At 44.0% G+C, this 13,927-nt stretch overlaps 1 protein-coding gene across 17 annotated transcripts in view; it reads left to right on the top strand.

Moving 5' to 3' along the window:
- Positions 1-13,927, top strand: part of syne1b (spectrin repeat containing, nuclear envelope 1b) — a 504,374-nt gene that overhangs the window by 438,416 nt on the left and 52,031 nt on the right. For all 17 annotated transcript variants that reach the window (XM_063056272.1, XM_063056279.1, XM_063056269.1 and 14 more), the window contains one exon: positions 12,219-12,381. In XM_063056272.1, the coding sequence (XP_062912342.1) occupies positions 12,219-12,381 (163 nt within the window). The remainder of the gene's footprint in view (positions 1-12,218; positions 12,382-13,927) is intronic.

Genomic DNA, 13,927 nt, shown 5'->3' on the forward strand with positions numbered 1-13,927 from the left:
TGCAGACAGGAAATTCTCTTTATTTTTTTGATATGCTGGTTTTGTGCTGAGGCTTCCTTTAGAAAGCTTAGCATGTGCCCCGTCAAGTGTCTGATAAGCAGAGCTGCTGAACATTGCTCGTTCAGAACGGATTCTGGTCGTTGAGGACCTCTGGCTCGGCTGGAATGTGGGAGGTTGGACAAAAGAGGCTTTGTTTGCTGTGAAATAAAGTGCTGGATTCCAAGCCACTGCACAGATTTCAAGCTGCAGCTGGGCCTCCAGAGATTGTTTCTGCTCTCCAACAGTGTCAAACCACGCACCCGTGCAATCAAGTCATCTTAACTCCTCTTATGCCAGAGTTTTCTGAAAGATGCTGCGAATAATCCAACTTTCAATAGGTGGTGCGTTGTCCGATCTTATGTAACAGGTTAAAATGCTGTATCAGTTGGAAGTAATCTGTGAAAGATCTCACTGCTGTTGATGAGGAGGGCAGCCTGCTGGCTCTTGTGTTTTGCAGCTGTCAGTAGACTTCTATGTGGGGGAAAAAAAAACTAAAAACGGTCTTTGAGGCTTTTTATTAAACACTGAATGAAGCAGGGTTATTTTCCTCAGAATGTTGTTTTGAGTGGTCAAATTTTATCTCCTTCGGTCTTGTATTTCGTTCCATGTGGAGGACCCTGGAATTGAGAATCACTGGTTTAAAGACACATGATTGCTCACGTGCAACTGGTTATACAGGAAAGTTGTGAATCTTTGGGACTGTGTCCCTCAATGGATGCAAAATGGGTCTTTAAGTATTTTTCAGATGGATCTAAATAGATCCTTGACAAGTGGGGAGGCGTGGTCATGAAAAGTGACTGGAGGTAGATGGGATTGTGAATCATATCAGCTGTCCTGTCATTGATCGGTAGAGTTGAATTGCTCACTCCTCCTCCCAATTCATGTAGTGACTCTCACATTTGCTCTTTTCCAGTTTTTGCTATTCTCCCCTGTAGACATGTTTTTATGCAGAGTTCTTGACCCTTTTAATCCAAGTTTTCTTCTTTAATTATTACACTCGTTCTTTTGAACATTATTGACTATCTTCTGCTCTGAACATAGTTTCACGACAGACATTGCACACTTTGTTAGAGTAGGAAAGAGAAATCCCATTTATACAGTGCCTTTAACAAGTGTTCCACAGTTATTGAAATACTGGTGAATTATAGTCATTGTTGAAGAGATGTCCATCACTCTTCCATTACTCAATGATTGGTAGGAATTACTTGGCAAAGAAAATATGAATTAGATGCCCGAAAGGTCAAGCCATCGGGTCTTTCCATCATCCAGCTAATGAGAGAATTCTGATTTTGTATGCCCATATACTAACTCTCACACATTAATACTCTGTCTTTATACCTTGGCTGATGTTTCCTCAATATAAAACTTTCACCTTTGGATATTGATCTCTTCTGGACCTCCCTATCCTTACTTGTGCAACATCCTAATCCCCAGTACATCCCTTGCCGTCTTCACCCAACCGCTGCCATGATGCCTTCTGCCTATCTTGCCTAGAGTTTAGCAAGTCCTTTCTCAACCCCTGGTGTGTTCTATCTTCTTGCTTTTTTTCAAAGCCTTCTCTGACCAGTTGCTCCAGCTTTGGTTTGTTGTCATTGTCTCCAGTGTCTCATCTTACAATGTCTGTCCATTTTGGAGGTTCTATATAAATACACGCTCTTGGTGAGGCCTGGGAGCAGCTGCTACAAGTTGCTAGTTGTCGCAAGGGGTAAATGACTGTGCCCTCATCAGTCTGATGCCTATCTGACTCTCGGCACTCCCAGCTGAGGGGGAATTGCAGTGAAATGGGTGTGTGCCAGCTGTGTGTTGGAAGGGACAGTGTTGCTTGCCAGTGGGTTGTACTGTTGTGGCCCTTGTGGATATTGACTTTTTGACCGGGCTTGGATCGCACCTGAACGGTGGGTCGCATAAAGACCTTTGCTGCCTCCAAGAATAGGTCAGCAGTTGGCTTGTGCATTGACACCAGGCTAATTATCTGCGGTAGTGTCAGTATTTTGATTGCCAGTCTAGGTGATAAATTTGCTGGCACGTTGATGAATGCGGGAGCTATCACTAAGGGCAATACTGAAGGATATAGAATTGTAGAGTGCTACATTACAGGGAAAGGCCATTCAGCCTGTCAAGTCTATGCTACCCCTCTCAAAAGGCTGTTCATTTACTCCCACTACCTTGCTCATTCCAAACGCCCCTGTAGTTTTTGTTTTTACCTCATAAAAGCATTTAACCAACTTCCTTTCCAAGGCCATGGTTTAATCTGTACCACTACGTTATCTGGCAGTGCACCCCAAATTCTAGTTGTTACTGTGTAAAAGAACTCCTCACTGTTCTGATTCTTCTGCCATTCACATTAAATCTCTCTCTATGGTCTCGATTTCTCTTTATCTGAACCTAGGCTTCACGGACCCCTCAGTTCATGATTGTGGTTCATGGCATAAAAAAAGTTTCAGAACCCCTTGATCTAAACCTTCATGATTTTAATTGAACTATCAAATCTTTAGTTAGCTCTTTTGCATGGAGAATTATACTAGCTGAACCGGTTTGTCCACTTAACTTAATTCCCTCATTGCAGGAGCCATTCTAACAAGTCACAGCTGTACCCATGCCAAAGACTTCAGGTGCTACTTAAAGTTTTGTGCCAAGAAGATTATTGTTGCTCCTTTTCTTTAATTTCGTAAAGCCTGCCTCTGTGACCAAGCTTTTTGTCATCTGTCTTAACATCTCCTGAGAAGTGCTGTGGTTTATTTATTGCCAGCCAACATCCTCAGATTGTCCTTCATAAGGAAACAGTAAAGGGTCAGTGCTGGTTAATTCTAGAAACACACAGAGCTTGCATTTCCTTTAATGCTGATTGGACTGTCAAACAAAATTTAACACCAAGTGATGCAAGCGCTTGTAAAGTTGGATCTCCAAAACTGTGGTCAAAGAGCTAGAATTTCAAGGAATAAAACTGGCTGAAAAGAGAGAGAGAGGTATAGGGAGGAGATTTCGGAGGTTAGAGTCCAAACAGAGGGTTGTAGGGCAAAAGGAGGAGCATAGTGACCTTAGAGGGTCTTGGGACTGGAGGAAGATGCACAGAGAAAAGCAGTGTCATGGGAGGTTTCAAACGAAGGCTGGAGGAGTTCAGATAAAGGGCAGGAGGCCAGTCTGCAAGTGCCTGCAAATCAGTGCAAAATCCTCTGAACTCGCTGGGACTAATTTTGGGATCTGATGATGATGTAAAACTCCTACTATTAAGGCTCAGTCCGGCCGATTTTTCAGGTTTTGCATTGTCACCTTTTGCTCGAATTTGACCGCAAGAGTACTAGGTAGCCAAGGTTGGAGAGTAATTTAAGCTACAACAGTCAGGGACAATAATCTTCCAAATTGTCATTCCTTGACGTTAATCCTGAAGCTGATAGAGATTCTTGGATATCAGGATGGGTCCAGCAAACCTCCGGCCCGGCAGGAATGAGAGCCATAAGGATTCTGAAGTAGGACGCAGGGCGGAGACTGCATTTGGCTGCTATGGGAGTGGGAGGGATTAGATTTTGGCCATTGTCCCAGTTCTTGGCAAAACATGCTGTCAGAAATTGCACAGTGGAATGAAGTTGCCTTGAGAGCAAGAAATGACTGTCTGAAAGAGCCCGATTGTGGGAGCAAACTGTGTAAAGCGGGAAAGGCTCTGCTTTATAACGAATACTTATGATGCTGTGTCAGGAGGGAAGTGCTCTTGGGAAAAGAGAGAAGGAGAGAGAGCAAGAGGGGGAGGGAAAGAGACAGCTGCTTTCTTACTGCTTGTGAATTTTCCTTGCTGGCCTCTACATATCCCCGTGTGGAGACGTCATAGCTCAAGAATAGTCCAGTGTGTTTTCCTGCGCTTGTTGCAGAGAGACACTGGGTACTTTCTGTGTTGGAGCTGGCCTTTCAACTCTCCATGCTGGGGTGGCTGAGGCTGGAGGTTTCTGTCTGCCAGGCAGATGCTGCGAGTTCCCGTTTGGAAGGATCAACTCCCGCTGTTGCTGTCCTGCTACTCGAGGAATGTGAGCCCTTCGACACATGCCAATGAGTGTAAGTTTTTATTTATAAACCTGAGCGCTTGTCGCTCTGCTCTGCCAGTTGTCAGGACAGCTGTGACAACATTTGCCGGCGGAGAGTGTTAGCTGGGCTGTTGTCTGCTGGTGTGCGCTGTCTCGGGGGTTCCTCAGCCCCTGGTTACGGGAGGTACTCGCCTTGCTCCTCAGTGCTGCAGCTTTCCCTGCGAGAAGCAATGGCTGACTGTTGCGATGCAGACCTCGAGCTCCCCGAGTGTCACTGTGACGTTACCAGGCAGGTCCTTGCTGCTTCTCTCTCGTTGCTGTCTGCTATTGCATGCTTGGCTGTGGAGTTCCACTGCACCCCTGTGTCTCCACCTGGCCGCCGCGAGTTGCATTCTCCAAGTTGCTGCTGCTCCTTGTTTTTCGATTTTTTTTTTCCCCTTTTGCAAAAGGGCATGTTCTCTACAACAGCTTGTTGCACGTTCTGTTCCTTTCTCTGAGAGTAGCACAAAGGGGCAATGAACTGGCAATAAATCTTCACAAACTAACTGTCAACTGATGGCATAGCATGTGGAATTCAGTTTAAGGATTCTCTCTGCTAGGATTAGGGAATCGGAATGTGTGTTAAGCTGCTGTTATGGCCTCTGTTTGTATAATAGACAGAATTTCCCAACTCAGCAGGCTCCTTGATGTTTAATTTTCATTCATACCTAATTAACTGGGACTGCCGTTTAAAATCTGTAAGAACAGTAGAGGTAGAGCGGGAGTAGATCACTTCATCCCTCAAGCCTCAACAGTTCATGCCTGATCTTAAACTTCGCTTCACTGTGCTAATCCACATTCTCTCAATGTGTGTAAAAAAAACTGTCCAAAATTCTGATTTAATGGTGCTGTCTTTTCACTTCTCAGAGGCATGTCCCAGATTTTGCTTGCTCCTGTCTATTTCTCCCCACCCCGTCTCTTTTTTCTTATCCCTGTGGCTCTGTTACCTCTTCTTTCTCCATCACTCTCATCACCTTCACCTTCCTCCATCTGGTTACCCCATTTCCTTCCTACATTCTATTATTTAATATCCTCTTCTGTCAAATTACATCTCCTTCAGCTCTTTGCCTCTTCCAACCCATCACCTCCCAGCTTCTCACATTATTGCTTTCTCCTGCCTTCCCTGTCCTACCTGGAATCACCTATCATTTGCCAGCTGGTGCTCCTGTCACTCTTCTGGCTCTTCTATTCAGGCGTCTGTCCTCTTCCTTTCCAGTCCCGATGAAGGGTCTCAGCTGTTTACCTTCCTCCATAGGTGCTGCCTGAGCCACTGAGTTCCTCTGGTGTTTTGTGTTGCTCCGGACTTCCAGCTACCGCAGTCTCCCTTGTGTTTCCTTCTGGCCTGAGGGCAGCTTGTCATCTGGGGCCCTGGTGAAAGACAGGAGAAATGGCCCATCTTCTCAGTGAAAGCTGAGGACTGAGGACAAACTGGAGTGGACGAATTTGGTGTCAGTTGAAGTTTGCTTATTTATTTAGAGATATAGCTGAAAATAGGCTTTTCTGGCCCTTTGAGCTCACCTTCCCACCCAACTCTGATTTAACCCTAACCTGATCACAGGACATTTACAATGACCAGTTAACCTACCCTGTAGGTCTTTGGACTGTGAGAGGAAACTGGAGCACCTGGAGAAAATCCACACACTCCAAGGGTAGGACGTACAGAAACTCCCTACAGCAGACGCTGCTATTGGATTCCAAACTCCGTGCCAAACTGTTAATAGTGTCACTACTGTGGCACTCCAGGTGTGTGAAAAGTTGTTGAAAGAGGAAGAAAGATCAGGGTTAGGAATGGGGTGGAGTGGGGTGGGAAGGATAGAAAATGATAAGTGTTCTAAAATTTCCAATCCGAAAGCACAGATCTTCCAAGGTTTAATGTTCATTTACTATCATGGAGTTGATTGACAGATACAGTATATCAGTCACTTACTTGTTAGGGTACCTCTGCTGGTCATTACCAAGTTAACTTTCAATGGGCAAATGATGCACCAGTATTCATGAAAGTCACTGGAGGTTAAGGGCAAGCTGTAACTTTGTAAAGTTTACAGAGAGAATGGCACACTTCATCTCTGGCTTGTGAGGGCAGATATTATACAGCTCATCTTTTCTGTACTGCAGCCTCTTGGACAGCTGACCTACTGACACATTAATAATGTAATGTATCATTCACGCATGTTGTGACAAAGTTTTGAAGGACGAAATTTTGAGGAACAGGCCAGGAAGTTCTGGACTTGGACAAATGCAGAATTTAGCTGAAGTTTGTTTTGACCTGTTCCTGGTTGACGGCATTGCGAACTTTAATAAATGATAGATGCTTACAATGAAGTCAGACACTTGGGGCGATAAACAAGCAAAGACTCTATTGGCCAGGCAGCATCTAGGGAAAAGAGTAAACAGCTGACATTTCGGGCCGAGGCCCTTGATCAGGATTTCCAGCATCTGTAGATTTCCTGGTGTTTGAGAAGGACCCTATAAATCTCACCGGAGCTATCAAGGTTTTAGGCTAGAGACTCACCTAGCAGACTCGTTGTAAATCTTAAACTCCCTTCTCCAACTTCTGCCAATCCACTCCCTTCTGTCCTCTGTTTTAATTTGATAGTGTTACAGCTCTGTTCGTTACTATTATTGCACACAGTGTGTATTTGTGTTTTTCTGCGTCAAGCCAGCCCACTCTCTGCTGCTGCTTCACTGTTAGGCTTGCTAGTTTGTATGTAAGAGCAAAGATCCTACCCAATCTAAAAGAAACTTGGGGAAAGCCTCTTTAGTCCAGGTGTGGCTAGACTGCAGAATTTGCAGCCACAAGGAGTAGCAGAAAAGCCTAAGGAGGAAAGGTGACCAAAGCCAGTGTAGTAGGGTGGGATCGAGTCTTGTGTGGAGCTCGTGCAGCGGCCCTCAGTGCTTGGGCTGAATGGCCTGTCTTTGTGTTAAAGTTATCAACAGCAAGCATAAGTATGTCTAAACAACTTTAAAAGGTCTTAGTTAATCAACATCTTCAGTGGGCCCACTTTTTGCTTGAACCCCGCCACACACCATTTGAAGTAGTTGGAATGTAGTTGAAAAAGCCTGTGTCTGTTAGTAGATATTGTTGAGAACGCTTAACACTGAATGTGAGGTGGTGGGTTTTAGTGTGCTATTTGTAGTCTGTATCAGTAGCAGAATTGATCCAGAGTTATTCTGAGTGGTTTTGGCTCTGCGGCATTAAGAGTAACCGGCTTAAAATCAAAAGAAAACTTGCACCTCTGCACTGACTTTTCCATCTTCACAAATGTTACAAGAACAGAGCAGTTTGGCACAAAGATTTTCTTCAGTGCGATGCAGCCAAGATACCAGAAACAACACTCTAGTAAAGACCGGATGGTCTGTATTAGTGATGGTGAATGATAAATAAATGTTAGCCAGGCCTCGTTGCTCTTTGAAATAGTGCCTCGTCTTCTTTTACACGCAGTCAGCACTACACTCACTTCAATGTCTCATTCACAAGGCAGCAGCTCCGACTGATGTGTCAGCTAAATTCTGTGCCCATTTCTCTGGGGCAAGATTTGAACCCACAGCCACCTCACTTCAGAAGGAAGGATAACTTACGCAGAGCTATAGCTTGAGCATTCTGAAATTGTTAGGTGACTGCAAGAAAAGATCTGCAGAGTGGGGATTTTTAAAAAAACCCGACCCCAAGCAGCAGGATACACTCCTGAATGATTGTATCGGGGGTGTCTGTCAGTTAGTGTTCTCAATATGCAGGAAAATACATGGGTATTCCATTAGGACCATAAGACATAGGAGCAGAATTAGGCCATTCAGCCCATCGATTCTGCTGCACCATTCCATCATGGCTGATCCCAGATCCCACTCAACCCCATAGCACCTGCCTTCTCACTATATCCTTTGATGCCCTAACTGATCAGGAAGTTATCAACTTCTGCCTTAAATATACCCACAGACATGGCCTCCACTGCAGTCTGTGGCAGAGCATTCCACAGGTTTACATCTGTCAGGCTCAAAAAATTCCTCCTCACCTCTGTTCCAAAGGGTTGCCCCTCAATTTTGAGGCTGTGCCCTTTAGTTCTGGATACCCCCAACCATAGGAAACATCCCCTCCACATCCACCCTATCTAGTCCTTTCAGCATTCAGTAGGTTAAGGTTGTCTTTAATAAGACAACTTTTTGTATTGTGTCCAGAGTAAAACCTTTGCTGTAAGTTTTGAAATCTTTCAGTTTGATGGAAGCAGTCCATACCAGGTATAATAAAATTGGACCATAGACACAAAATGGGGAAATAATATAAAGTTTTTAATTGAAGCACATGTTGCTTTCAGAGCTGGTGATCACATCAGCAGCAATAAAAATGTGAACAAGTTATGAATAATTTGTGATCTCTTTATGATTTTAAAGGTCAGAATTCTGAGATAGCAAATGCGGAATGGCCTGACCATCCCAGGTTACTCAGACCTGTTGAATCTTGCGCACAGTATGAGGCTGTTCGGCCCATAATGCCTGAGCTGTGCCAGCAGAGCAATTGGAAACAGTCCTCACTATTTCCACATACTTCATCACTGATCTTCCCTTCAGACCGAGAGGTTTTGAAATGGAGCCAGCTCTGGCTGTTAATGAATAAAACACTTTCTTACAGTCCTAGTAGATAGTTTTAACTAACATTGGTTGGGATCAGATTTGTAGTTTTAAGTTGCATGACCAGTGAGCTAAAAGTTAATTCAACATACAAGGATTAAAATGAGAATTTAGATTACTTGAGCTGATTGTTTTACGATAGAATGAAATCCAGATATTTTTATGTGCATAACTTGCTTGTTCTTCTTTTCTCTCTCCTTTTTCTTCCCTCTGTTCCCCATCTCCTTTTCTTTTCCCCTCCTCTCTTCTTGCCCTCCCACCCTCCTCCTCCTTCCGGCTTTCCTTCAATGATTTGAACAGCCAACTTGAGTTCAGTACTGTACAAATCTAAACTAAAGGAGGAGCAATTAGTTGTGACCAAGCTCCTTTGGTTAATTTTCCATATCCTTAATAATGTTTGCTCTTTCCTCGGGTACTTGAAGTCTTTGTGCTGTGTTCTGCTCACTATAATAAGGATGCCTTTTAATTTGGGCCCATGCTCTGTGATGTGGGCCTTGTGCTGTTTGTCATAATTTTCTGTGACTCTTTTGGTTTGACTTCGAACTTTTATAGACTGTTGTTGAAGAGTCTACATAATATGCAAAAATAACGAGCTTTGGCACCTTGCAAGGCCGCTTTTTGATCTGGTGATTAGACAGGATGGCTTCTGCACTTCCACCAGCTTGAGCTCTCTGTCTCCTTCTGACTTGTAAATGGAAACTGAACCACGAGAGTCAGCAGACCGTTTGAGTTCAGATTGTCACAGCTTTGATTGATCGCACCCTCAGTCAAACGTGTTCTCTGGCTAATGTGACCTGAAGCAGTGTTTCACATTTGCAGTGTGTCTTAACGGGAGTATTTGGTGATAGTGTTACTGAGTGCCCAGGTTTCCCAATGGTGCTCTGCAGTGTGATTAGAGTCGTTCCCAGTAACTCCACCAGTTTTCTGTGGTGCAGTGCTCCCACTTTTCAGATGGATTTACTCATACACAAATAACGTATCTGAATGACTAGCGTCCTGTTGCACCCACCTCAATAATAAGCAAATGCTTTGAGAGGCTGGTCAAGGACTACATCTGCAGTATGCTACCACCCACACTGGACCTCCATACAATTCGCCCACCGACACAACCGATCAACAGATGAGGCAATAGCCACAGCTCTACACACTGTCCTTACACATCTGGAGAAGAAGGATGCTTATGTGAGAATGCTGTTCTTGGACTACGGTTCAGCATTCAATACCATAATTCTATCCAGGCTCGACAAGAAGCTCAGAGACCTTGGCCTTCTGCGAATCAGAATCAGGTTTATTATCACCAACATGTGATGTGAAATTTGTTAACTTTGCAGCAGCAGTTCAATGCAACACATAATGTAGCAGAGAGAGGGAGAAAAAATAATAAATAAAATAAAAACATAATAAATCAATGAACAAGTAAACCAATTACGTATATTGAATAGATTTAAAAAGTGCAAAAACAGAAGTACTGTACATTAAAAAAAAGTGAGGTAGTGTCCAAAGATTCAATGCCCATTTAGGAATCGGATGGCAGAGGGGAAGAAGCTGTTCCTGAATCGCTGAGTGTGTGCCTTCAGGCTTCTGTATCTCCTGCCTGATGGTAACAGTGAGAAAAGGGCATGCCCTGGGTGCTGGAGGTTCTTAATAATGGATGCTGCCTTTCTGAGACACCTCTCCCTAAAGATGTCCTGGGTACTTTGCAGGCTAGTGCCCAAGATGGAGCTGACTAGATTTACAATCTTCTGCAGCTTCTTTCGGTTCTGTGCAGTAGCCCCTCCATACCAGACAGTGATGCAGCCTGTCAGAATGCTCTCTACGGTACAACTATAGAAGCAGCTGGATCCTGGACTTCCTGTCAAATCGCCAGCTGGTGGCAAGAGTGGGCTCCCTCACCTCCAACCCTCTGACTCTCAACACAGGTGCCCCACAGGGCTGTGTACTAAGCTCCCTCCTTTACTCCCTGTATACTCATGACTGTGTTGCCACCCACAGCTCCAACTGGCTAATTAAATTTGCTGACAACACTACAATGAGTGGCCTAATCTCAAATAATAATGAGGAAGCCTACAAAGAAGTCATCACCCTGGCACAGTGCTGTCAAGAAAACAACCTCTCCCTCAACATCACAAAAACAAAGGAGCTGGTTGTGGACTACAGGAGGAATGGAGACAGGCTCACCTCTACTGACATCAATGGATCTGGGGTTGAGAGGGTGAACGCTTTTAAGTTCCTCGGCATCCACATCACCAAAGATCTTACATGGTCTGTTCATACAGGCTGTGTGGTGAAAAAGGCACAACAGCGCCTCTTTCACCTCAGACAGTTGAAGAAGTTTGGTATGGGCTAGCATCCTGACTGGCTGCATCACTGCCTGCTATGGGAACTGTACTTCCCTCAATCACAGGACTCTGCAGAGAGTGGTGCAGACAGCCCAGCACATCTGTAGATGTTAACTTCCCACTATTCAGGACATTTACAAAGACAGGTGTGTTTTTAAAAAAAAAAGGGCCCAAAGGACCATTGGGAACCTGAGACGCCCTAACCACAAACTGTTCCAGCTACTACCATCTGGGAAAGGATACTGCGGCATAAAAGCCAGGACCAACAGGCTCTGGGATAGCTTCTTCCAACGGGCCATCAGACAGATTAATTCATGCTGACACAATTGTATTTCTATGTTACACTGACTGTCCTGTTGTGCATACTATTTAATATAAATGACTATAAATTGCACATTTAGACGGAGACATAATGTAAAGATTTTTACTCATGTATATGATGTAAGTAATAAAGTCAATTCAGTTCAATTCGTTTTGGGAGGAAAGACACTGAGTCGATTGTTCAGTAAGAAAGCATTCAGCATCAAAACTGTCACTGGATTGGTCTAACAACACACAAAATGCCGGAGGAATTCAGCAGGCCAGGCAGCATCTAGGAAAAGAGTACAGTCGATGTTTCAGGCTGAAACCCTGCGGCTGTTTGAAACCTTGGATTGGTCTCACCTTCAGCATATCAGTACAAGGGGGAGGGCAAAGATGCCATTCAGCCCTCTCGGGCTGCCCCGCCAATCGGTCAGGTCATTGCTAATTTGTTGATCAACATCATTTACTTGCACTATAGCCCTTTATACCATCTACTATCCAAGTTCCATTCCTCTGCTCAAAAGCTCCAGTTCGCCCCCAGGATCCCAGTTTTTTGGGAGAAAATGTTCCAGATTTCCATTATTTATTACATTGTTGAAAAACCCAATTTAAGGATTGGATTAATAAAGACTGAGAAATTATTGCTCCACCTAGCTTATTGATTGTTAATTTATTCTAAGCACCTGAATCAAGTTATCTCTTAAAACTTTCAAACTCCAGTGAACTCAAGCTGAGTGCATGCCTGTTATTTAATTTATTCAATTCATGTGCTCCAATCCAAGACTATTCCAAGAGAGAGGTCGCCGAGGGCAGGGTGCAGTTTACATGAGGTGAACATTTCTGCCCCTCTTTACTGTTTCAGGGTGAAGAAGCTGAAGGAGACATTGGTGGCCGTGCAGCAGCTGGACAAGAACATGAGTAGTTTACGATCATGGCTTGCCCAAATCGAGACTGAGCTGTCAAGACCAATCGTCTACGAGTCGTGTGATTCTCAAGAAATACAGCAGAAGCTCTCAGAGCAGCAGGTAAAAAGATATCCATCAGTGCAGGATGTGAATCTAGAAGTGGGGAGGACAGTGGGGGCTGAGTTAGGGGGTTGTAGGTTTGCACATCACGGGCTGGAGCCACAACAGGCAGACTGAAGGGGTGCCGACATTCCAGTCTTGAGTGGTTAAATGGAAGCCCATTTTAAGTGTGTAGACCATGCTATGGCTCGAGGAAAGTTGTGCAGGTTAATCCTGGCATCTTTGTCAATACTTAAACCTCATCAACACCCCATACAACAGACCATTAACACATTGCAATTGTCAAATACTGATGTACATAATTTGGATGCCAAATTTCTGATACGACAAGAGTAACTAATCTGTGGTTAATTCACTGGGGTGTTTTAGGGCATTGAGGTTTTCTGCTCTTCTCTCACTCACTCTTTTGTGAACATTGAAATAGAAGGGAGTAGATTATTCTGTTTTCTTGTTCCTACTGACTGATCATGACGAATCTTTTCTCTCAGTGACACTTTCCTGAACTAACCTATCCAAAAATCTACCGATCAGTGCCTTGGGTATACTCAACCTCCAGGTCTCCTTAGATAAAGAATTCCAAAGATCCACCACACACGGGATTTAGAATAAAACTGTTCTTTTCATTTCTGTCCTGAATGACTATACCCATGTTTTGAGATTGTGTCTACTGATTCTGGAACCCCAGCCAAGGTGCAATCTACTGCACATCTACCCTGAAAGCCCCGTCACAGTTTTCTAATTTCAATGAGGTCACTTTTCATCCTATTAAATTCAAAACGGTGTAGGCCCAAATAAAAAGGTGAAATGCTAGAAAGCTCAGCAGATGCACTGGCCTGTGGGACGAGAAACATATTATTTCCAGTCATCAGAATTTGATCAGTTCTTACCTGTTCTGATTGTACAGTCAAGTTTAACTTCCTCTTTCTATTCCAATGGATGTCACCTGATCTGTTGAGAGTTTCCAGCACTTTCTGTTCCATCTCCAGCATCCACTGTTTTTTAATTTCAAGAGTATATGCCCAGTCAATTTGCTCACTTCTCATGAGACAAGCCTTTCCCCGTTTCTGGAGTCCATCTGATGAACCTTCCCAACATTCGCTGCGTCCTTCTTTCGTTAGATGGACCAGACCTAACATAGCATTCAATTATACGGTCTGACCAGAATGTGAGAGGACTGGAGCACAACTTCTTTATAAATCCTGCAATGCAGGCCAACCCTCTTCTTGCCTTTCTTATTGGTGAGAGGGCACTTGACCAAAAACATGCCAGATCCTGGTGTCCTGATAAGCTGGAAATGGAGTGAATCCAGAACTAGAGATACAGGAATAGCCAATATAAGATGGCGAAGAGATGAAATTTTTTGAGGAACTTCAGATCCCTTTCCCTCAAAGGGCAGTGGAAACAGCTTTGAATATTTTTAAAGCAAAGGTAGATATCTACTCAAGGATGTCAGTGAAGAGTAAGAATTTCAGGCTGTGTATTGTATACGTTCTCTGATATTAAATGGAACCATTGAACCATTGAGAAGTGGGTGAAAGGTTCCCAC

Source organism: Mobula hypostoma, chromosome 8 (genome assembly GCF_963921235.1).
Source record: "Mobula hypostoma chromosome 8, sMobHyp1.1, whole genome shotgun sequence".
Classification (NCBI taxonomy): Eukaryota; Metazoa; Chordata; class Chondrichthyes; order Myliobatiformes; family Myliobatidae; genus Mobula; species Mobula hypostoma.